We start from the raw sequence: 24,959 nt of genomic DNA, 5'->3' as shown, positions 1-24,959 counted from the left end.
AGCAGTCCACCCTGCCCCTCAGGGAGCAGGGTCTCGGGGCTGAAGCCAAAATAAGCATCAGAAACTTCCCCCTGGCAGCCACACGATGGTCCTGCAGAGCCTGAGTGGGTCTTCAGGCTGGGCAGGTGTGGGGCTGCAGTGGGACCGGGGCAGATAGGAGCAACCACCAAAGGAGAGCCTCTGGTGGGAGCAAGAGCCTGGCTGGGTCTTCCCAGTGGCTTTTTTGGGGGCTGCCCTCCACCATCCTGCTTCACAAAGGACATGCTTTGCTCGTAGGTGGCCCACTGGGTACGGGACATCAGGAGCTCCTCAGCTCATCCAGCCCCTCGGGGGTCCCTCTGCGGACTCCTTATTTTGTCTGGGTTCCCCAGGAAAGTGTTGCAGCCCTCGCACAGGTCACCCGAATTTGGCAGTCTCCAAATAATGCCATAAGACATCCTTATGGCCCTCCGAAATGTACAGTGCCACTCTCCTGTGCTCCACCCCGGCTGCAGGAGCTGGAGGTCCCTCCCCACCACCACTCGGACCCTCTTGCGAGCAGCGTCCCAGCAGCTCGTGTCCCGGCTGGGGTCTCACGAGAGCGATGGAGAGTCCCCCAACACCTCCCTGCCTCTCAGGCGGCGAGGCTGTGGGGCATCCTGCCCTGCCAGGCAGCTTCTCCCCGCTCTGAAGGAAGGCATCGGAGCCGCGGCTTGGCAGCGGCGAGCGCTTGCTTCCTATCTGAAGCGGAACTGCTGTTTAGAAACACTGGCGCGTTCTGTAGACCACACAGTAGGTCCTGAGCAGGCTCTCACACACCTTTGCACTGTGATAAGGGGAGTATTATTACTCTAGTAGTGGCCTGTACAGATAAGCTCTTTGGGGCGGGCAGTCTGCTTTTTTTTTTTTTTTTTTTTTTTTCCAAGCTCTCATTCTGCCGCACCAGTAGCTCCAGATTCTTTTCCCGGGGAAATAAGCTGCTTTTTACTTAAACCTGTGGAGACATGGAAAGTTTAGGTAAGACCTTGCTCTATACAGCCCCTTCCCTGCTACCCTCTGCAGCTCCTGAGGAGCATGCTGTGCCAGGTAATGCTGACCCTAATCACTTTTTTTTTTTTGGAGGGAGGAGAGAATGATCTTTGTCACTAGCGGTTTCCAAAAAAGAAGTTAATAATTAACCGGTGTATGGCTGGGGGATGGAGGATGCGCATTTAACTGCAAGTGCATGTGGCTTTTTCTGTGTCATGTTGCAGGTCACGAAGACAGAAGCACCTATAAAGGCTCTCCAGCTCAGAAAAAGTTGCTGAGGCAGTGTCAATACAGTGCCTGCCTGCAGGCTGAGAGTACTCTCTCACTGTTCTTCTAACTTGATGGATTTTTTTTCAGCTCATCTCTGTATCTTTACATCCTCTGCTAAATAACTTTTCATTGGGGTGCAGGTGTTTTAGTGTGATTTTTTTTTTTTCCCTGCCTGGTGCTAGTGGGTGGCTCACAGCTTTGGAGCAGCTCTGGGAGTGCTGTGTGGGACCAGCTGGAAATGAATGAGGGGTGTTCTCTGGCTGTGCAGAGCAATTTGCTTTGGGTGGGTTGGGAAGGAGACCGACTGCATGCAGCCAGAAGTGCTTGTGTGGCTCACAAGGTGTTTTGAAAGAAAGTTACACTGAGTGCTGCAAAGGGATGTGCAAGGGATCGTGTACGTGGGTAGTTAAACCCGAGCACTGTGCAGATCTGCTGCTTGTCACCTCACCTTCCTGCCTTTTCCCCTGTGGATGGCAAAACCTCCTGCCGGCTGTGCTATCTGTGATGCTGCTTCACCTCGGGAGACAGCCTCCCAGCTGGAGAATGCCCGTGCATTCCCCTGCACAGCTGCACGCTGCGCAGTCCAAGAGCAGCGCTCTCCGTCTCGGAGGCTCTGGTCGAGCCGAGATACCTTTGCCATCACTGAAAAACTCAGACACTGCGTGTGTATCTGGTGGCTTTCACATCTAAATTGCACCCTCTTGCCTCCCTTCCTTGCAGCCCAGATAGGCTGCAGGGCTTGTGGGAGAGGGTTTGCCTCCTCCTCTTGTCTCTGCTGTGCTCAGAGCAACAGGGGCTCCTGGAACGAGAAAGTAGCTGTCAGAAGGACATAAAAGCTAAGAGGCAACAACAGAAAGTAGGGTTATATTTGTTTTCTGTGGTTGTGATGGTGGCTGCTGTCGTTGTTAGACAGCATGTGGAGTACCATGCCCAGATTTGGGCAGTTCAGCAGAAAAAAAAGACAAAGCCACACTGGTATGAGTGCAGTGCACAGCCACCAAAGCTGCTGAAGGCTGCAGCAGCTGGCACGCGAGGACAGAGGGAGCTGGGGTTGTTTAGACAGGGAAAGAAGTGGTTGAGAGGGAGATGTTGTTGCAGCCTCTCTATCTAGTAGGAGTCACGGAGGAGAGACTTTTTGAAAAGGTGCACCGGGAAAGGACAGGAGGCACCAGGTCCATGCTGCAAACGTGGCTGGGTAGAAAGGAGAAGATTTCACAGTGAGAGTGGTGCAGGGAGCAGGAAGGTGGCCTGTGAGGTTTTCCCAGCATCTCTGGGCAAGGCTCTGAATAACCTGATGTGGTTTTAAAACTGGTCCTGCTTTGAACGGGTCACTGGGACAGAGGCCCTCAGGGAATCCAGAGATTCTTTCCGAGCTAAATTTCTCCACAATTGTTATTAGTTATCAGAGGTGTCCTGTGTACAGACCTATTTTGAGCAGAGGTTGGCTTTTATTTATTTATTTATTTATTTATTTATTTATTTTTGGTTGGTTGGTGTTTCAGTTGATTGTGTGTGTGTTTGTTCTGTCCTGGGCTGTGACTTTTCTCACATTTAACTCAGACATCTGGGAGACAAGAGCTGTGGGAGGGAAGTCCCTCCCACCTTGCCAATTGTCCCAGCTAGGCTAAAGAAAGACAAAATGACAATTTCCCTCTCATTTGACCTACTATGTTAACGTGAGCAGAGCCTGTTCCATGGAAGAAGCTGGCTCTGATTACACCTGCGAGGAGCAGGACATCGTTTGGTTGTTCTTTCGATGTGTGGGATTTGTTGAAACTATGAAAAGCAGTGCTTTTGTGATCTGCTCAGTGTACGTGTGGGAAGACTCTCCTCTCCCTGCAGGCTCCAAGGAAGTGGTACTCCTACTGGTATTGCTACTGCCCCTTTTCCTCAAGGAAATGGTCTCTTGTTATTTGACCTCAGCCAGGTCTTAACAAAGACTCCACGAGCCGGAGTCCAAGCTAGAAGATCTGGGGCTGACCAGATCAGAAACCATCACACCTACTGCTACGTGATCAGGGGTGCTTTTGGTTAGGATCAGGGCACGGAGGGAGGCTCAGTGAGGCTGGGGGATTCGTTTTCCAGCGTGTAGGTGGCTGAGATATCAGTCTTGGGAAGCTATCTGGAGCCCTTCTAAGCCTTGGTCTGGAAGCACAGCACCCCACGTAGTTTTGTATCGAGACCTGCTTCGTGGCAAAAAGAGCCAGGTCACTTGTGTCCATGCTCTGTCACCAGGCAGGCAGGGCTCGCCTCGCCCCGTGGCTGGGCCGTCGTGCTCACCCTCCTCTTGTCTTTGTAGGTGCCACCACCCGACGAGGCTTGAGAGACCGGGAGATGCTGCGGAAGAGAAAAGAAGAAGCCCAGGAGAAGGATTCAGTCCAGTGGGCTTTAGGGTAAAACTTGCTTATGCTGTCAGGCGTTTTCCTGAGCCCAGGCACAGTCTTCACATGAGGACAGAGCCTGGCAGGGCCCCCTGTGTCCTCTGCGAGGAGAGGCCCTGGCTGGCACAGGTGTCCCATGGCCAGTGGGACCAGCTAAAGGTCCGGGCTGGCACAAGGGGGCCAAGAAAGATGGAGGTGGTCACACAGGCGGTGGGTTTGGTGGCAAGCAATCCTCAGCCACAGCACGGGGCGGGCTGAAAAACGGTGTCCAAACCCCCACAGCCTGGTTCAGCCACACGCAGTCCCCACGCAGAGCACCCCAGTCTCCACTGGGGTGTACTGGTGGGTGCCCCCTGCGTGTGCCCAACCCTTTGCCCACGTGAAATCCCCCCAACAGGGAGCAGGAGAAGATCAAGCGGCCAAGAAGAGGAGCTGGAAGAGGACGGCGCCGCCGGTCTGAGGTGAAGCCAGAACCAGAAGCCGTGCTGAAGTCAGAACTAGAGCCGAAATGTGAGCCCCTGGCGCAGAAGGAGGCTGAGCTGGTGCCCACCGTGCCAGCACACCAAGACCAGCCATCCATGGTGGGCACCGTACAGGAGGAGATGCCCGATGAGGTGCAGATGGGAGCACTGGGGGGAGACGTGGCATGTGGGAGCCAGGCTGCTCTGAGTGATCTGCCATCTGGGAGCCAGATCCCTCTGGGCAATCTGCCATCCGGGAGCCAGATCCCTCTGGGCAATCTGCCATCTGGGAGCAAGTGTCCTCCGAGTGATCTGCCGTCTGGGAGCAAGTGTCCTCCGAGTGATCTGCCGTCTGGGAGCAAGAGTCCTCGAGATAATCTGCCATCTGAGAACCAGAGCCCTCTGCTTGATCTGCCATCTGGGAGCCAGAGCCCTCTGCTTTATCTGCCATCCGGGAGCCAGAGTCCTCTGGGTGAGCTGCCGTCCCCACGGGGGTGTGCAGGCCCATGGGTTGGGGCTGTGCGGGCAGATACTGCTCCCCGAGTCATGGGGAGGGACAAAAAGCCCTCTGCATTCAGCAGGGTGATTGGCACGGGGTCTGTGGTTGCTAGTCCTAAACAGCTTGTGTGCTAAGGACATCTCTGTGGGCTTTCTTGCACGGGGAAGAAGTGTGTGTGTCCTGATGCACCTCCCTGGGACAACAGGTCAGGCAAAGAGACTTTGCAACAGCAACACTGCTGGTTCACAGAGCCCAGCAGTGCCTGCCCCCAGCCCTCTGCTGCCCGAAACGAAAGCAGCCAGGGGGTCAGACGTGACCAACGTGACAGTGGGTCACCATGCCCCCCAGCTCCCTGCCAAGAGCCAGGCCAGAGCAGACGTGCTGCGGAGAGGCAATCTCCTGAGACCAGAGCAGGCCGGGGAGTGCCAGACATCTCCTGGCCCGGGGCTGGAGAGGGGTGCTGGGGAGAGGAAGGGGCAGCCGGGGCTGGGGGTGTGCACGTCTGCAGGGGACACGCCGTGGTGGGCACCGAGCTGGTTGCCAGCTGGGCTCGGGAGGCCTTCCTACAGCTGTGCCAGCGTCAGGCCTGCACTTGGTGGCCATCAGCCCCCTCAGAGCCCCTCCAGCTCCCCGGGGACCCCCACGTCCCTGGGTGGCGACGTGCAGGTGACCTGTCTCTGAAATGCCTTGCAGGTGAAGAAGAAATGCTGAAACTTGCAGAAATGATACCGGAAGATGTGAACACCCCCGTGGAAGACGACAAAGAGAGCAGCTTCCCATCAGTCCTGTATTAGCTTTCTCTCTCCAGTCTTAATGTTCTCACTTACACTTTTCTGTCTGAGAGAAACTCTTGTGAGTGTCGTAGAGAGATTTAGAGCCCCTCCTACCCAGTGAATAACAAAGCCCAGAGTCTCCTGGCCAGTGTGCTCCCAGTGCTGCTTTTGGTCTGCAGAGCAGGGCTGTGCCCCTTGCCCCTCGCTGCAGGGCGCTGTCCCCACAGGCACCTGTCCCCATTTCTGAAAGTTGCCTCCAACCCACCCCGGGGAAATGCCAGCCCCATAGCAAAGCTGAACCCCCCTGTGACTTCCAGCAGGCCAGAGAGCTGTGGCTTGGGCTTTTTTTTTTTTTTTTTTTTTTTTTCCTACTTCTGACAAACCCAGCCATCCCTGTGCTGTTATCTGCGGTCCAAAGGCCTTTCTCACTGTCTGCTGTCCTGATAAACAGCTCGCTTTCCTCAGGTCTGAGGAGAGCGTCGTTTTTCCTGCAAGCCAATTAACTCTCACCTTGCTGAGCCACACTAGACAAAGGCAAGCAGATCCCCATCGCAGAACAAGGACCAGCTGAATCATACGTGTTGGTCAGGAAAGTGCCATTTTGGGGCAGAGACGTGAGGCCGCTCTGCACAGGTGTTGTGTCTGCAGCTCCCCAGCCAACTTTCAGGCCGAGACTCCGAAGAAACACGTGCCTGTGCCGTGTACCCAGAATTTCTGTGAAATCAGTGAAGAACAGGGCTTCCTCTCCTCCCACATTTCACTTCTTTGCCTTCTGGCTAAGATCGAGTGTAGTGTGTAGATTTCAGGACTTGTGGTCTTCTCCTCTGTGCAGGTGGGGGTGGCTTTTTTTTTTTTTTTTCATTTCTGTGCACCCTGACATAGAAGGTCTTTCTCCTGGAGAACAACAACAACAACAACAACAAAAAAAAATAATTAAATAAACTTATGGCTGAGCATCAACATGAAAGCTGTGCTGGGGTACTCTTGCAAGTCCACACCACATTGCAAGGAGGCTGGGCTGCAGGATCTGCCGCGGGTGGGCAGGGCAGGAGACCCTCCTGCCCCCACGCTGTGCTGGGGCCCAGCAGGAGCTGGTGGCTGTCCCCAGCTCCCCAACCCTCTGCAGTGCTCCTAGGGAAGGGAACCCATCCCTGGTGCCCACCTCCGTGCCTGAGGAGATGGGACCTTGTTCCCACAGCTTCTCAGACCCGGGAGAAGCAGCTTCTGGGAGGCTTTGAAGCAGCCCACTCCCCACGGCAAATGCCTGTGGTGGTCTTGAGGTGCTGGAGCCACCCCAGCCGCTGCGCAGCCCACGTTAGGGTTCTGTCTCTATCTGTTTTCGTTGGCAGCCGGTGAGAAAGGTGTGTCCGCAGGTAACAAGTGTTATTGCAGAATAACCAAGACAAAGATAAAGCCTTCCTTATCAGCACTTTCACTTGCAAACTACAGTTTCTTTCTCTGGAACGGGGGCAAGTAACAGAGCTCCTTCCTTGTACTGATTTGCCCGGGATTCATGTGAAAACCTGTCCACGTAGGGATCCAAGTGCACCTCTGGCGTGGGTCCTGCTGCTGGGAGGGAGCTGAGGGTGGGCTGGTGGGGGCTGCTGGAGCTAAGGCAGAGAGGGTGACCTTTTGCAGATGCAATGCAGCATCCTCCCCCTCCTCTCCCTCGCCTTCACTCCTTCCTGAGACCCACAGAGGCTTTTAAGAGGGGCCAGAAGGGGACATTTCCACCCTCTGGGATGAAAAGTAGGGTCTGAGTTTGACACAAAGGGGAGGTCAGAGACCTTTGGCTGAGCGTAGCCTTCTTGGTGATACGGGGGGGGTGATGGTGCAGGGAGCAGGGCCAGTGCCCGACACGATGCTGCCCTCCTCCTCGCTGTGCTCTGCTGGCAAGAGGGCAGGGCAAGGCTCCCCCAGGACACCCCGTTCTGCTGAGTGCTGTGTTTTACTTATCACTGACCCCATTATACTGCCTCCCCTCCTCTGCCCGACCCGCAGCCTGTTCCTGCCGCTCCCCTTGCCCCGTGTGCTGCAGATAGTGTGCAGCCCTCCACCTGGCTCACAGCCTTACCAGCAGCAGCAACCAAATCGATCTTCCTGGCACCATACCTGTTATCAAGTTGGTCAGGGCTGTGACCCTGTATTCTCATTTATGGCTTCCTGTCTTACGCATACTGCTAGATAAAGACCTTGACCAGATGCCCTCAGAGGAGCAGACACCTTCCTTCTGCCCACACAGCCTTACAAGTAACAGGTAAGGACCTGGTGCATCCTGCCTGCAAGCCCCTGAGCTGGTGTCCTGAGCAATGTAAGTACAGGACAGAACAGGAGGGACCTCCAGTGTCTCTTCTGGTGGAGTCTGCCTGGCACCGAGGGTGGATTATTTTATGACCTGGCAGTTTACAGATAGCTGTGACCTGGCTGCGTGTGACTAGAAAAGGAAGACTACTTCCTATAGGGAAGGAAGAAGGATTTGCTACAGAGTGTGGCCATAAAACATGCCCATAAACTTTTGGGAAAAGCTATCCCTTGTTGAGCCTCCTGATTACAGCTGGACTGTTGCCAGCACAAGGTCAGCTGCATTTTGCAACCCCCCTGTGCACCATGCACGTCCAAGGACTGAATGAGACAGGCACAGCTTTTAAAGGACTGATTTATTTGTTTGTTTATTTATTTATTTATTTATTTATTTATGGGGAGCTCCAGAAAACCCTTCTGCCTGCCACATATTTGTCTGCAAGAGTTTGTGGCTAGAGAAGAAAGGCTGGTGATGCTGAGGATGCCTTCACACAGCCACAACACAGGCCACATCGCAGTGACAGCAGTCTGCCCTGCCGAGTAGTCTTTCCCGTGGTCTCTTAAAGGTGCGAGAGATTAAAGAGGAATAAAATTCCCTGCGTTTGAAGAGATCCTCTCCTGACACTGCAGAAAGTGAGGTCACAGCACACGGTCACACACATCCTCCCTGCGTGGTCTGTGAGCATCCAAGGGGACGTGGCACAGCCGTGCAGGAGGCCACCATGGCCTGCCAGACACTCAGAGCAGGCATGGCCAGCTTCCAGCAGCACTGGAGGAGAGATGCTGTTTGGTTTGTGTTTCTTGGATTTCTCTTCTTGGATTTCTCGTGAGAAATGGGGTCTCCTGCATGTGCAGGATGTCAGGGGTGAGTCGTGGCAGGCTGTTGCTCGTGGGTGGTGTTTTAAGCAGGAGGGTTTTTTTTCTGGTCCGCAGCAGAAGTGAGGTCAAAGCCAGGCCTGAGCAGAAAGAACCAGGCCAGCAGCTGGCAGCTGGAGGCCAGCAGAGGCCAATGTGAAGTCATTCCACCCTGCCAGAACCTGGTCTTGCAGAGCTGAAAAAAAAAACCACCTTTCTTGTTGTTTTACCAATATTGACTCGAGGTAATAAATACCGGTGACTGCAAACACTCACTACCTCCTTGGCCACTATTTCCTGCCAAGAAATCATTAGCTCTGATCCTTCTGTTTAAATAAATATATCTCTAATTGTTCCAGGGCTGCCAAGGACTACGGCTATGTGCACGGCAGGGCTCAGCAGCAGTCCACAGGCTGGCCTGGCTCTCCTGTGTCATCAGGAAATCACAAAACCATAGAAAAAGTGAAGCAAGAAGAGACCTCTGGAGATCCTGAGTCCAACCCCTGCTGAAAGCTGACTCTTTGTCAGGGAGTGGAGCAATAGAATAAAGAGAGATGGCTTTAAACTAAAAAAAAAAAAAAAAAAAAAAAAAAAAAAAAATTAGATTAGATTAGACATCAGGAAGAAGTAGTTCTTTACTCAGAGGGTGGTGAGGCCCTGGCACAGGCTGCCCAGAGGAGCTGTGGCTGCCCCATCCCTGGAGGTGCTCAAGGCCAGGCTGGATGGAGCTTTGGGCAGCCTGGGCTGGTGGGAGGTGTCCCTGCCCATGGCAGGGGGCTGGAGCTGGGTGGGCTTTAAGGTCCCTTCCAGCCCAAACCATTCTGTGTCTCTGTGATGCTATGACTGCAATTTAGACTTGCTGTCTTTCCCCTTTCCAGGTTAACAAACCTGATTCCCTCAGCCTGCCCGCTGCTGTGGCCCCCAACTCGATGGCCTCAGCTGGGCTCCGGTGTATCAATGTCTTTCTTGTCTTGGGTTTTCCTAAATGGATCCATTTCTAGGCTTATCCACACCAAACAGGGGAAAGCACGTTACAACAACATTTAGAAATAAACTCCAGTGAACTTCAAGACCGAGAAGGAAGAAATCATCACCACCAACACCTGCTGATGAAAAGGAAGAAACCTTTGCCAGGAGCTTCGTGATCTGCCTGATAAAGACACCAGGATGCTGGTAAGTTGTTACAGCTTCCCACCCTTTGTCGCATGGCACACACACAGAGCAACAGAAATCAACATCAAGGCACAGAAAAGGTATTGACTAGCATAATGAGCAGGGGTAGATGCTAGTTTTTAATATTAATATTTTTTTATTATTATTGTTGTTGTTATTGTGCATGTGCAGCAGTCTCAGCTGCATTACTGAGGCTTTCCTCTCTCAGTTTGGACTGTGATGAGGTGTTCTTGCAATGGCACTAAGAACTGGAAATATTGCATTGGCTACACTTCTGCACACAGCAAAGGTAAACCCCAGGCTTCACTTACAGTGTTCCCTTTCCTCTTCATAACAAGATTTTGTCAGACCACGTAGTAAAACGAACAGCTGGGCCAAATGAGTGGTATGAAGCTTGGGGCGCAGTCTGATAGCCTCAGACAGCGACAACCTGGTTTCATGGGCATCCTTTCCAAGAGGAAGAGGTCAGCATGAGCTGGGGAGGGTCCTCTCACCAGAGACAGCCACAGGTAGGGTTGTCTCAGAGGGCTTCATGCAGAACAGCCCAGGATACAGCCTCCTCTTCCTTGCAGACCAAGTGGCCTGGGCAAAGTACTTCATCCCCTACAAACGTTTTTGGGCCCTACACACTCTCAGGACCACCAGCTGCACCCTGTGTTCAGTTTCTGACAGAGGTGGCGGAAGCTCAGGGTTTGGCAGCTGGGGCTGGGGCTCCCCACCGAGACCCTTTCCCTCCCTCTCCCTCTGCCCACGCAAGGAGGGGCTGTGGTGGCTGCTCCAGACCCCAAAGTAACCCCAATTCCCAGGGGTAGCTGATGGCTCCGTCTCCCCCACCGTGACTTCTTGGTCTCAGGCAAGAGGCCGAGCAGGTGGAACAAGCTGAGAAATCAGCTCTGCTGTGGGGATGCAATAGGATTCGTGGCCCTGAGGCGTGGATTTCCCCCAATTGCCCCTCAGGCCGGTGCTGGAGGAGCACCATTTGCTCCAGTCTGGTCGCAAGCGACCCTGGCTCTGCCAGAGGCTTGCTCCCACAGCCTGGCGTAAGCCTTCTAGACCCTGGTGCCAAACGACACGGTATTATTATTATTATTATTATTATTATTATTAGTTGTAAAAAGGGCTGTGGGGAAAATCACTGCTGAGGGAACCACACAGAAGGGCTCTCCTGGCAACAGCCCTGATTCAGAGACAGGGAGACGCTTTCTGAAGGTCTCTGCAGGGGGAGGTGAGCGCAGGCTCCTCTGCCCGTGCCAGCAGCAAGGCAGGCAGCAAGGAAGCCTCTTGGTGGAGCCATCACCTCCTTGCAGCAGGGACACCCCTGTCAGGGCTCACGCCTGGGTTTCTCGGAGGTGTTTGTGGCGACTCCGAGCTCTGCAGGAGTTTGCTAAGCCAAACTCTGACACCGCCTTCCCTCCGCCCCGTGTCTCCAGCAATCCTGGCAGACTGAGCAAGAAGAAGTCGAGGGGAGGCAGATGGAGCGAAAGGCGAGGAGCAGCACAGCACCTCCGAGCAATCTGCTGCTGCTCCGTCAGCCTCGGGGGGACGCGGGGAAGGCTTGAAGAAACCAGCAACGCTGTGTTACAAACAACAGGACAGAGGTTTATTTCCATTACAGGTGAAGTAGAAGAGTAAATACAAAAAAAAAAAATAATAAAAATATCTCTAATGCATAGTACAATTTTTCCCCTAACCTGTAATAATCTGCTTTCTCGAAGGCAAGGCAAGGAGTGGCTGTGCCCGAGGCTGGGCAGCACCGAGGTGCTCTGCCCCTCTTCTCCTCAGGGCTCACACCCAGTTTCTTACCCAAACCTATCGCACTCGTCTCCCAGAAATCAAAAAGGCTACTTGGGAACTTGGGCTAACTCTGCTAAACAGAAGGAAGGATATTTACAGTGAAGTTTCCAGAAACCAGGAGTTTCCCTGTTCCGGACGGTGGCTGAGAGCCACCAGCCCGGCTGCCTGACGCGGCGTATCCCCAATTCCTCGCAGACGTGGCGTATCCCCAATTCCTCACAGACACAGCAGATCCCCATCCCCTCACCCATGGGCCTGCCTGCACAGGAGCCCAGAGAGGTCGCAGTAGCCACAAAACCACAGCAGTGCTGGTGGGAAGGGACCTCTGGAGTCCTCTGGGCCGGCTGCAAGCAGGGCGGGTAGGGCTCTGTCTGTTTTCGGCGTAAAATCCTCAGAGGACAGAGCCCCTCGGAGGGTCCGTGTGGCTTTTCAGTGAGCACACAGACCCTGGCTCCTGCCCAGGGTTTCTCGCTGCCCGTGGCTGAACTTGGGCAGTCTGTGGCCAGGCGTCCCAGGTCCTTGGTGCAACAGGCGCTCGTTCACCGCACCCGCTGCAGTGAGTGCACCCTAGGTGCCTGGTGTCCCTAACCGGAGGTTAGAAATGATTGGGAGAGAAATAAGAACCAGCATCTAGATCCTGTCAGCAAACAATACACGACTGCACCTACACAACTGGTACCTTGTGAATCACCGCGGTCCGTCATGCATGTCCTCCAGACACCAGGTTTTGTTCCTGAGCTTATGTTACACGCTATCCAAGCTCAGGAGTGGCTTGCACAAGGCAAACAAAATACTCTCAGGTTTAGTCCTCAGCACCTGAGGAGAGGCGAAGCAGCAGAGAGCAAACCCAGCGTCTGAGCCCTGCGGTTATCTGCTCTCTGTGCAGCAGGGCTCGGAGCCCCACGGGACTCATCCGGCTCCCGCTTTGCTTCCTGCTGGTTCCCAAAAAGAGCTTCCCCATCGCCCGGCGCCAGGAGGAGCTGCTCAAAATCCCGGGCTGTGCAGGGAGGCAGGCGGGCAGCCCAGCCTGCAGAGCTGGGGCAGAGGCAGCGGGAGGCTCCGAAGCAGAGGCACAGGTTGGTTAGCACCTGGCGGCCGCAGGGCTTGAGGTCAGCTGTTGCCGAAGGAAGACTGATGAGACAGTTTCTCTCTGTTTTTTTTTTGTGTGTTTGTTTGTTTGTTTTGTTTTGTTTTGTTTTTCACAAACAAACAAATGAAAAAAAAAAAAAAAGTTCCTGCACCTTTGGTTAGACCAGGGTTAGTTAGGTGGCTGATGAGGATCGTCAAGCCTGGATCCTTGAGCTGCCCAGCGCAAAGCACTGGTGCTAGAAAGGCACTTATTTGTACACAAAATTAACCCGTGTGTGTGCACGTGGAGATGCTGGTGCAGCAGGCTCACCTCCTTGAGCCGAGACTTGCACAAAGCCCAGGCAATCCAGAAGGAAATAAAGGCTACCTGCAGCCACCTGCAGCCAGGTCTCCCTCCCCCTGCCCAGCCCTGTCTGTGTCCCCCAGGAGCTGCCGGAGGGGCAGAGCTGTGAAAACGCCCCCAGGTGCTGGCTGGAAATCACCAGTTTTAAAACATTAAACCTTAGGCTCGCAGGAAGGAAGGAGGACACCGACCGAGAGGCAGGGCAGTCCCTCTCCCAGGTACCCCCCAGACCAAAAGGACCTGTGAAAGGAGGTGAGCGGGACGAGCTAGCACAGGGACAGGCTTCAATCCCTGCAGGTCGCACCCCTCCCAGCCCCACAGCCAGCCCCGGACCCTCCGTCACACCGCAGGAAACCTCTCGCCTTCATGCAGGGGCGGCGAGCAGCGGCGGTGAGCGAAGGGAGCGCCCGCAGACGGCTGCCAAAGCGGAGAGCTGCCACAGCCAGGGCTACAGCTCCGCCTGCAGCTGGTAAAGGGGAAGGCGAGAGAGGGCTGGGCGAGCCGAGCCGCTGCGGGCAGCATCTCCTGGACCTGCCGCGGCCAGGCAGGACGGGGAAAGGGACAAGGCTGCTCTGCAGGGGGAGCAGCAAGCGAGGGAGAGCCCCCAGGCGTGTCTCGGCACACCGAAGGTTTGAGGTAGGCTTGTGGTCCTGCCCCGGGGCTGCAGTTTCCTCGGGGCACAGCTGAAGAGGTGCTGAGGGGCACCAGAGAGCTCCTGGGCAGGGGCAGCAGCTCCGGGACGAGCCCCAGCTGCCATGGGGGTGCCTCACCCTGCCGTGTGCCATCCTGACCGCCCGGGGAGGGAAGGGAGGTCTTCTGCCTCGGGGACACACGGGGGGCTGCCCCACAGCTTCTGCCGCAGGATCCGAGCTGTTGGCAGCTGCCTGCAGCTGTCGGACGAGAGACAGGCACCGAGTGAGATTAGCAGGGTGCTGAGTGTGTGCCACAAGGAACCCCTGTGCTGTCTCCATCCTTGGACGTTGTCTAGACTTTACAGGATAGCCCCCCCAAAAAACTGGTCTGGCTCATTGCCGAGCATAAGGTTGGAGCAGAAACTTCCCGGCTTCCAACCCCGGTTACCCTGTGGTCCTACCCATCTGTAGGTGTAGGTGCACCCTCTCCCTCCTCTTCCAAACCTCCCGCTGCTTTTCCCACCTCCCTCTCCCCACCCAAAGCCCCACCAGTTTGCAGGAGCCTCTCACCAACCTTCTCCTGGCCCTGGTCGTGCAGTCTCACACCTTAATGGGGAAAGGGAGCTGGATGAGGAGATGCCAGCAGCGGCGGGGCTGCATCTGCTCCCTCCCTGCTGACAACTCCAGAGCCCCGGGCACCTCTCAGGTCCCCAGTCCCCTTCCCGAGGTGGCGAGATCTGTCTGGACAGATCTGCTTGGGTTTCTCCAGGTACCTACTCGGAAGCCTTTGCCCATCATTTGTCCCCTCTCCATGGTCTCCTTTTGCCTTTTCTCCATCCTAGGAGAGCTTGAAAGAAAAGGAGAGCAAGCAGAGATCGGAAAACACCGTGCCCTGCCTCTCTCACTTGTTTCAGGAGGAGAGAGGAACTCCAGCTCCAAAACAGACCAGGCTGCCTGGGCTTTGTGCAATCGTCCCGGGAAGACCTCTACGGGCAGAGATCCCCCAGCCTCGCCGGGTCTGGAAGGGACTCCAGAGGCTGAGCACACTTCTAGGAAAAGTCTCTACGCACCAAGCCCCGCTGCTCCCCAAGCCCCAGCAGCACAAAGCACAAACCCCCGGCGGGGTGCGACTCGCAGAGCCTGCCTGCACCCCAAACCTTCCCCAGCCCCTATAAACCCACTGGCGAGCCCCAGCGCTAGCGTGGCACATCCCTGCACCACAGCAGGGACCCGCCGGCACGCTGGTGCTTTTGTGGCCATGGTGCACGAAGCTGGGGAAGGCGTCCTCCCACCTCCCTCCTCCCTGAGGTCCGGTTGTGCGAGCAGAGCTGTGAGCGGCGGGGAGGTCTTTGGGAGGGAGATCTTCGGGAGGGAGATCTCTGGGAGGGAGATCTTTGGGAGGGAGACCTTTGGGAGGGAGATCTTTGGGAGGGAGATCTTCAAGAACGAGGTCCTCAAGAGCGAGATCTTCGAGCGTGAGGTTTCCCCAGGAGCTCCCCGGCCGCCTGCGGGGGGTCAGAGCGCCGGGACGAACCTGTCGGAGGCTGCGGGGAAGGCTCCGTGCCTCGGGCCGTGCTCGGCGGCCCCCATCTGCCCGCCGGGGCCGTAGGAGTGGGGCAGGGGCGCGTAGAGCCCGGCGGGGGCCGGCGGCGATGCGGGCAGCACGAAGCGCCCCGGGGGCGCGTACAGGGGGCCGGGGCCGGCCGGGGCGTAGGGGCCGGGGGCGGAGGGCAGCGGCCCGTAGCCGTGGGGCAGGGCGGCGGCGGTGCAGCCCTGAGCGGGGCAGGAGGCGGCGGAGAAGGCGCAGGAGGCGGCGGCGGCGGCGGCGGCGGCGGGGTCCGGGGGCAGCTCGGCGGGGGGGAAGAGGCGGCAGGGGGCGGCGGGGCGCTCGGCGAGGAAGGCCGGGTAGGTGGAGAGGTCGCTGCGCTTGAAGCGCTTCCTGCGGCGGAGGAAGCTGCCGCTCTCGAACATGTCCCGGGCGTGCGGGTCCAGCGTCCAGTAGTTGCCCTTGCCGGGGCGGCCGGGCTCGCGGGGCACCTTGACGAAGCAGTCGTTGAGGGTGAGGTTGTGCCGGATGCTGTTCTGCCACTTGCGGGGGCTGTCGCGGTAGAAGGGGAAGCGCTCGGTGATGAAGCGGTAGATGCCGCCCAGCGTCAGCCGCCGCTCGGGCGCCTGCCCGATGGCCATGGCGATCAGGGCGATGTAGCTGTAGGGCGGCTTGCCCCGCTCCGCCGCCCGCTTGCGACGGCGGCGGCCGCCCCTCGCCGTCCCCCCCGTCCCCGCCGCCGCCGCCTCCTCCCCGTCCCCCGGCGGCGCCGGGTCCCCTTTCAGCGGCGGCGGGGGGCCCGGGGGGCCCGGGGGCAGGCGGCTCTCGGCGGTCATGCGGCCGTCGGGGCGGCCCCGCCGAGCCCAGGAGGCGCAGCCCGGCCCCTTCGCCGCCGCCGCCGCCGCTTTTATGGGGCCGTGTCCGGCGGCTCCGCGCCCCGGCGGCGGCCGGCACTCCCCCTGCTACGCCCCGCGCACCGGGACGGGCTGGGGCAGGGGCTGGGGCAGGGGCTGGGGCTGGGGCAGGGGCAGGGGCAGGGGCAGGGGCAGGGGCAGGGCAGCGCCCCGATGCCGCCCCCCGGGCCCCGGCAGCGAGCCCCGAGCGGGTCCCTGCTTGCCCAGGGTGCCCGTGCCGCGGGATGTCAGCTGCCAGCCTGGAAGGGGATGGGATGGGGATGGGATGGGATGGGATGGGATGGGATGGGGATGGGATGGGGATGGGATGGGATGGGATGGGATGGGATGGGATGGGATGGGATGGGATGGGATGGGATGGGATGGGATGGGATGGGATGTGCGTGGCCCTGACGGCTCCCTGCTGCTGGCTCAGGTGCTGGGGGCTTGGCCAGCACCAAGTGAGTGCCGTGTGTGTGTGCTGTGCGTGCCGTGCTGGCACGGGGACCCTCCGCAGGCAGTGTGTAAGGGGCTGCAGGAGGGCCCCGGGAGGTGGGAGAGAAGGGAGCGGCACGAGCAGGAACGTGCGTGCATGGAGGGAGAGCACACGCAGGTACACACAGGTGTGCGAGGGCACTGGGGCAGGATTGAGGGGTGTGCATGGGGCTCCTGAGCATGCAGCGGGATGCACGCGTGTGCACACGCACGTGGCACAAGGCATGAGCGTCCCTGTGCGTGTGAACGTGTGCTGGAGTGGATGGGGTGGGAGTGTGGCGGGGCTGACAGGCAGGACGGGGTGCAGCGAGTGCAGGTGCTGGCCTGCTGGAAGCACTCCTGCCTTGGTGCCCCCTGCCAGCGCTCCCAGAGCTCTTGTCAGCGGTGTGCAGGGTCTGCAGCTGTGGGAAGGGCACCCCCAAACCCCCGGGGACCCCTGCGCAAAGGAGATGTGCATCCCGGTGAAACAGCGGTCCCTCGGAGGTTTCCCACAACGTCATTTCTCCACGCAGAGAAAAACCAGCACGTGTGAGGAGCCACTGGCATGCGGAAAACCAGCCCAAGCCCTGGCTCCTTGCTAAATAAGGGGACGCTGAGTCTCAGGCCACCTACATATTCCTACAGCTTCTAGCAGAAAAAAAAATACAGGGTGGGGTGGCACCAGCCGAGGACCCACGCGCGCTGTCCCAGCTGCTGGCATCATTTGTGTGGCAGCATTTCACGTCGCGTGCTGCGGCGCTCGACCCAAGAGCGTCCTCCTCCTCCCGCAGTGACACCCGCGGTGTTGGAGCAGGCAGAACACAGCGGGAGGGTTACTGAGAAGCAGCCTCCCCCAGCACAGCTGCCTCTCCTGCCGTGCTCTGCCCCCTTGGCTCACAGGAAGCCGCATCTGGGCACGAATCTCCCCTACCCGGCCCTCCGAAGGGCGGCTCTGGGGCTGTGCCTCGCTGCGCCATGCCAACGCCGTGCCTCCAGAGGGCAAAGTCAGATCGTGCTTCAGTCTGCGGTGGCAGGCGGTGGGGAACAAAAGAGGCGTGCGCTGAGGTGGGGTGGCGTGCTGAAACGCTGCTTTCGCCCTTCCTGCTGCTGGTGAAAATCCCGGCAAGAAACCCCTTCCAAGAAAGCCCTCTCCTTGGCAGATCCCAGCATGGCAGCGGGGTGAGCTGGGTACCGAAATAGCGCCTGCTGGCTGCTGCTCCTGCGCCTCTCCTCGCCACACACGCGGAGCTGTTGTGAGTGAGGCGGCGTTTGTGCGACGTGCTGGCTGTCCCCAGTCTGGTACTGCCAGCAGGCTGCTTAAAAAACACTTCCAGCCCTCCCGTCTGGGCGCGGGAACGCATCCCATCTTAACGACTGGTGTCACGAGCGCTGTGGGATCCACACCCTGGGCTGCAGCTCTCCCGCCCTGGTCGGTCACAGTGGTGCCTGTTGCTGGAGCAAGAGCCTTGGTGCTCTTCACGTCCACGGGCACTTTTTTGGTTCAGCGATGCTGGAGGAGGGACAACGTTTTTATAGAGGAAAGAGAGAATCCGGTGCTTTCACACAGTCTTGTCCCCAGCATTGATTTACCAAATACAGTTGGAAATGCCACTCTGGTTAAACACCCGCAGTGCAATAGGAAGCGTGTGGTACCTACGGGACTGTTAGCCATATGAAAGCGATAGCTCGACCTTTCTCTCGGTACCAGAGACAGGGTTTTGGAGAGCACCAGCAGAGCCAGCTTTTTTTTTTTCCATCTGAATTCCCCAGCTCAGATCCTGCCTGTGCTGAAATCTGCCTTTGGCTGAGGAAAGCGCTCACTGATTTTGAGACCAGGCACTACAGAACGTGCCCGACACGAGAGCTTTATGCCATGGCCTCTCGAGACGGGGGTTTGTTGGTACCACTAGCTGCCAAAAGAGTTATTCCAGCCAAAATCCCATCTGCTTCGATCTCTCAGAGCAATTTCAAACCGTGGAAGAAATCCAGTCCTCTAGGCTTCATTCCCCTTAGTCCCTCCTGGGCTACAAACCACACCCTTGCGATCCCTCAGGAGTAAAGTGCTGGAGGCCCTGCTCTCCGTGAGCCCTGCGACCTGAGGGGCTTCTCCCACCTTCTCCAGGCCCGAGGGGAGCAGGCACCAAGCGTGGGGACTGCCCCTCAGGGGCAGCAGGCTCACGGTTTTGGTTCCAGCACCAGCACGCCTCCCGTCCTTGAAGGGAGATGGGTTTTGTTTTGCCTCTGTGCCCCAAGAGCAGCAGAGAAGCGTTCAAGGTGCCCTGAGCTGTGTGTTCAGCAGTGCCAAATCCCAGATCAGATGGGCTGAAGACAAACGAAATGAAAACACATTTCCCGTGGCGCAGCCTGCATCCCGAGCACAGCTGCCTCTGCAGGGGGGTGACTCCCTTGGTTTTTCTGCCGGTTCTGTGTTTGGCACGAGGTCTCCTCTGCTGGGAGCATGAAGGGCATCCAAGCCAGACAACTTACTGCACTTTAAGACAAAGGACCCCTGCTAAGATCCAAGGGGGGACCGCAAGGCTGGGTCTCCTGGAGCAGGAGAGGCGATGGGGACATCCTTCATCGGCTTCCAGAGCTTGTGCCCACAAGGGGCAGTCCAAAATCACCGAGTTTAAGGTATCTTTTATCTGACTGGAGGCACCAGATACAAAAGCAGAGGGGTGGTTGTGTGGATACGTGGAAATACTTTGTACCTAGAGCTTGGCGTGCAGACCAGGGTGAGATCTCTGAGGGGGAGAGGAGGTGTAGCTGCCACATGCCTGTGGCCACGTGGCGGAAGAGGGGATGGAAAGCAACAGACTAATGGATACTTTGCATTAGTGGCCTGGTTGGTTATCATCGGTTGTGCTTTCCCAAATTAATGCCACTTCCCTCCCCCTGGTTATGTTTCTGGACCTGGTTTGCAAGAGGATCAGGCTGCCCATTCTTGCCTTTGTACCCCCAAGAAATCAATGGGAGCTGAGCAGATCTGTCAGATGCCGTCCAAGGAGGAGCTGACTTTTTCTGGGGACGTGCAAAGCAGAGTCAGGCTCTCTTCTGTAAGACGAAAATCACTTGTTATGCTTTTTTTTTTTTTTTTTTTTTTTTTTGGCAGGTGGTGTGCGGTTTGCATGGCTCTCGCTCCTCTGCAGCTTGTGCATTTCAGCGCCTCATGAAAATCTTCCGGATGGGTATCTTTGAATAGCCATCGGGGCTGTTGGCATGGAAATAAGAGCTTTCTATTTTGCCTTTCAAATGCTCTATTTGGGCCAGTCATTCAACAGTTTCGAGAGGTTTAATCCCCTCTAATAGCGGCCTACGTCTTTGGCATTCGCTCAGCCTGTAGCAGGTCCAAGCACACGGGGCACGGTGGTGGCTCTTGCAGGACCGACATCTCCTGCTGCCCACCACCTCCTGCCCTCGGGGGTGCCCTGCTGGGACCCGTCTGCTGAGCCTGCCACCTCTGCGGGGCTGGCTGGACCCTGGGCTTGTGCCATGTGAAGCCTGGCACTGCTGGCAGGAGTGCTGCTTCATCCCTCTCAGCAGCCAGCGGCGAAACCTGGTGCCCGATAGATGATGATGATGATGGGATGTGGCCATTTGGACAGGGTAGTTTATTGCTTTTGTTATTTTATTTGAGACTAATTATTTAATTACTTTGCCTTAATGTCAGCAAAGAGTCCTCGCAAGTATCTTGCTGTATTTCAGTCAGCCATTTGGAAAGAAATGTTTCCTTTCTTTTTCCTTCGTTGCAGACAGAACCGCACAGCCCTGGACAGCGTTGCCCTTTTTCTGACCAGCACTTCAGTGTGGAGTGGAAAGGGAACAGGTAATTTTAGCCATGCTGTAGTGCTGGGAAATTAATAGGCAGGAGAGATTTCTTGGTTGTGTTCTTTGCTGCTAATGGCCTTCTTGTTGTTCCACCGAAAACACAGCCATTTAAAGGTCTTTAGCAAATTGCAGTAGAGTTTTCCTATAATTTAGTAACCAATTTCCTCAGTTGGCTTGTTCTATTCTGTTTATTCTGTGGCACTTGCAGCTTGCAGGAGGTTGAGCATTGATTTCCTCATGGTCAGAGAGGACAGCCAAGCAGGAAAAGAAGGGAAATAAAAGGTTTGGAGGAAGAGGGGGAGGAGGAGGAGAAGGAGAAGGAGGAGAAAGAGGAGGAGGAAAATGAAGAGGTGGAGAAGAAGGAGAAAAAGGAGGAAGGAGAGGAAGAGGAGGAGGGAGAGGAGGAGGAAGAGCTGAAGGGGGAGGAGAGGAAGGAGAAGAAGAAGGAGGAGGAGGAGAAGGAAAAGGAGGAGGAAGGATGAGGAAGAGGAGAAGGAGGACCACAGAAAGGCAGGGAACGTGGAAAGGAAGGGAAGGGGGCTGGAGCTGGAAGAAGATGAGGAGCCTTTGCTGGAGGTGGAGATGTTTGTTTTGTGGAACAGATCTTGAAGGGACGGACAAAAAAAGCGGTGCCCACCAGGGCGTTTTCTCCTCCAGGTCTTGGCCTGGAATCCAAGACTTTCAATCTCAGCGTCTCCTTGGTTTGAGCAAAAAAAATGTGAAAAAAATGTCACAGATTTCTAGGACTGGTCTTTAAAGAGCATGTAAAACTTGCAGTGCTGTGAGCAGCTCTGTTTTTTTTTGTTTGTTTGTTTGTTTGTTTTTCTCAAGGCCAAGGAAAATCACTGATGAAACAGCATTATAACTCAATATTAATCGCAGAAGGTTAATAATGGGAAAATGGTGGGAAATTTTAATCTCCTCTGTGATTTATAATTTTTACAAACCTTACTTTGGTTCCAAATCACTTTCATTCCCTATCTTGGTCTAAGCAGAAGGTAGCCCACTCTCTGGATGAATCAGAGCTGTGCAGCAACAGAAGCATTCCTTTGTTCCAGAATTTAGGCAGTGAAAGAGGAACAGTAGGAAGAGCAGGGGCTGTAAGAGCAGATGAGTAAGTAAGTGCTATCCTGCACAGTTGCTTTCCCATCACAGACTTGTACTGCTTGGTGGACAGCCTACCTAACTGCAGAGTCTGGTAGTCATCAGTCTTGTAGGTGGGCTGAGAGTTTGTCTCAAGGAAGGAAATTGCTTAGCAATACCCAAATCAGATATGAGACTCTTCAATTTGGAAATACCCCAAGAATGAAAAAAAATGACCTGAATATCTGCTCCCCATCTTCTGGCTTTGAAATGGGGGCGATTGGATATCATCCATGTGGACCTGCAGCATGAGCAGCAGTCTTGCATCTGCCTGCTTCCCCACCCGATGACACCTCTCTGAGGCACCATGTCCACTCCTCCCCAGACATAAAGGCATCTCCACGTCCAAAGCTTGGTGCTTCCACAAATCCCCTGCTCTGCAAAAGGCTGCACTCTGCTGTTCTCCAGTCTCTTTGAACACATCTGCTGCTTCTGCCAGGAGGATCACACTGAGGCTTGACAGGGGCAAAAGAAAAAGAAAAACAAAACAAAACAAAACAAACAAACAAACAAAAAACACAGGGCTTAAAATGGCATATGCATCTGCACTAATGTGCACACATGTACCTGCGTTAACACAACACCGAATGGCAAATTACACCTGGCTGTAAGGAAAACTGTGAATACCATCTGCCATCGGTGAATTCAGGCACGTTAGGCACTGACAGTGAATTGGCAGCACCCAGCACTTCAAACTGCTGCTCTAATTCCATGAGTGAGGGATGTAAATAGCCTTTATTTCCAGAACAAAATGTAAAGCAGGGGTAGTTCAGGCTTATTGGCAGTGGTGGGCAAAATCCAAATACTTTTACAAAGGGCTCCTGGTTTTTCCTTTTTTTTCTTCTTTTCTTTTTTTCTTTTTTTTTTTTCTTCTTTTTTTTTTTTCCCTGGGCCTCTTTGTTCTCATTAGCACTCTCTGACCCATTACCACTGTGGTAATTGCCAAACAGTGCCCTACTTACAAATACCCACAGAAATTCACTGGAGTTTTTCTTGAGCCCATAGCAAAATATCTACTCCCAGATGAGGAGACAGTTTATTTCTCAAGTTTTTCTCAAACTTTTCTTTGACAAGACTACAAAGGCTGTGGGTCCTACTGCAGTTAACAGCCCTGTGTGGATTTATGCTAGATAAGCACCTGCTCTCTCACATATGACCTCAGCATCTACCTGAGGCTATGTGTATTTCCAAAAGTGTGGAGGTCACACTAATCTGGATAGAAAGACGGGCTTTTAAGTTTTGTGCTTCTGTTAGAAGCACAGACTGTAACTACACGGTGTGCATTTCCAGAGGCAGCATACAGTTTCAGAGATCTACCTACATTTTGGACAGTGCTCTGAACTGTGCAGTTACCAGTCTGTACTTCACGTGTGCAATCTGTGCCCTGGGACAGGCTTCCCGAAGACACGGTGGGATCCCGGTCCTTTGGGCTTGTTAAAGCCTAACTGGCTGTGGCCTGAGGTTGCGAGAAGACCAGCCTCACTTGGTGCATAACCCTGCTTTCCGCAAAAGGCTGGGCCAGACTATTCCTGCAATTCTCTCTGTTACCGTGAGAGACACTGTGAGGTTGAACCACAGTTCCCAGGAGTTTCTGTCAAGTCAGCTCTAATCCTGTCAACGATATAGGAAAATGACTTATGGACACACGCAAAATGGCTTCTCAACCTGCCAGGTGCTCAGATCTTATTTCTCCCAGCTGGCCCTGGTGGTTTTGCTTATGCAGTTTAGGTCTTCATACGCAAATCACAGATTTGCCACCATGCTAGACCACTATCAGAAAACAGATCTTCCAGAAATTATTTAAACAATCACTTTCAGGATCATATTTTGGACAGGGAATAGGAAGGAGAACAGCATCTTTGAGGCCTTCAAGTTTCTCTCCTTTTTGTTGTGTTAAATAAAAGTCAATGCAGTCTTGCTATTTGAAAGTGTTTCTATGACTTTCAGAAATAAAGAACAAGGGAAGGATGGAAAATGAAATGTCAAAATACAAATGAATAAATAAATACATACATAATTAAATAAAGTATGTTTTCTGTGGCAAATGTTTGTTTATATGTGAACACAAGGAAAGGTGTATGGGACAGGGGCAGGGTAAGACCTGCTCTCAGAAGGTAAGCCCCAGAGCAGAAGCCTCTCCCTCCTGAGCCACACAGTCAGTGAAGGAGGCACAGGATTGACCTCAGCTGTCACCAGAGAGAGGGGGCCTCCAAAAGACGCCTGATGACATCCACCCCCAAGGCAGGAGGAGCAGAGGGAGCCAGCAAGCACCGCTCCTTGGTGCTCAGGCAGCAAGAACATCCCATGAGCAGCACAGCATCCCCCCTCCTTCTCTGGAGGTCTCACAGGAGCTCCTCAGGTGGGAAGCACTGGTGTATGCCCTTGCCTGGGGAGATCACTACATTGGGTTTATATGGCAAGTTTTTGGTAGCAGGGGGTTGCAGGGGTGGCCTCTGTGAGCAGAGCCCAGCAGCTGCCCCATGTCGGAGCAGAGCCAGCTCCAGCTGCTCCAAAAGGGACCTGCTGCTGGCCAGAGCTGAGCCAGGGAGCGATGTCTGTTGTGCCTCTGGGAGAGCAGATTTAAGAAAGGAAAAAACAAACAAACAAAAATGCAGCACAACAGCCACTGGGAGACTGAGGACTGAGATCCAGCCCTGCAGCCCCCACGGGCAGTGCAGCAGGAGGGCAGGAGGTGCTGCAGGCAGGCAGCAGCAGTTCCCCTGCGGGCTGTGCAGGGAGAGGCCCCTGGTGGAGCAGGCTGTCCCCCTGCAGCCCATGGGTCCCACATGGAGCAGATCTCCACGCTGCAGCCCCCCCATGGGTGGAGGAGCCCCCGGTGGAGCAGCTGGATGTGGCCTGGAGGAGGCTGCGGCCCATGGAGAGCCCCCGCAGGAGCAGGCCCCAGCCCGTGGAGAGGAGCCCACGCAGGAGCAGGGGGTGTGGGGGGAGCTGCCGCCCACCCGTGGGGGACCCGTGCTGGAGCAGTTTGCTCCTGGGGGATGGATGGACCCCGTGGGATGGAGCCGTGTGGGAGCAGTGCTTGAAGAGCTGCTGCCTGTGGGCAGCCCCCGCAGGCTCAATTTGGGAAGGACGGCATCCCTGGGAGGGACCCCACGGGGAGCAGGGTCAGAGAGGGACCGAGAAGGAGCGGTGGAGACAGATTGTTAGGGAATGACTGCAGCCCCCATTTCCCATTCCTCTGTGCCATTCAGAGGGAGGAGGTGGAAGAAGGTGGATGGGGGAAAGGTGTTTGTAGTTTGCTTTTAATTTCTCACTGCTCTAGTCTGCTAGTGATAGGCAATACATTACATTAATCTCCCTATGCTGAGTCTGTTTTGCCCATGACTATAAAAGGTGGGTGATGTCCCTGTCCTTATCTCAACCCCTGAGTCCTTTCCATCATATTTTCTCCCCCTTTTCCTCTGAGAAGTGAGAGAGCAGCTATGTTGGAGTTCAGCTGCCCAGCAGGGTAAAACTACCATAAGCGCTCGTGCTG

The 24,959-nt window shown here is 55.4% G+C and overlaps 2 protein-coding genes and 1 long non-coding RNA gene across 3 annotated transcripts in view; 2 read left to right on the top strand and 1 right to left on the bottom strand.

The window, feature by feature from the left end:
- Positions 1 to 24,959, top strand: part of ACO1 (aconitase 1) — a 340,782-nt gene that overhangs the window by 7,684 nt on the left and 308,139 nt on the right. The gene's annotated exons all lie outside the window — the stretch shown is intronic.
- LOC309890445 lies at positions 761 to 4,156 on the top strand. The gene is made up of 3 exons (XR_014319423.1): positions 761 to 996; positions 3,578 to 3,671; positions 4,057 to 4,156. It is a non-coding gene; the product is annotated as an uncharacterized lncRNA (long non-coding RNA).
- On the bottom strand, positions 15,095 to 15,961 carry FOXE1 (forkhead box E1; the record flags this gene model as incomplete). Its single annotated transcript, XM_082783733.1, has 1 exon — positions 15,095 to 15,961. The coding sequence occupies one exon, from the start codon at positions 15,959 to 15,961 to the stop codon at positions 15,095 to 15,097; it is 867 nt and encodes a 288-aa protein (XP_082639859.1).

Source organism: Aythya marila (genome assembly GCF_965140915.1).
Source record: "Aythya marila genome assembly, chromosome: Z".
NCBI lineage: Eukaryota > Metazoa > Chordata > Aves > Anseriformes > Anatidae > Aythya > Aythya marila.
This window is presented reverse-complemented; position numbering and strand designations above follow the sequence as displayed.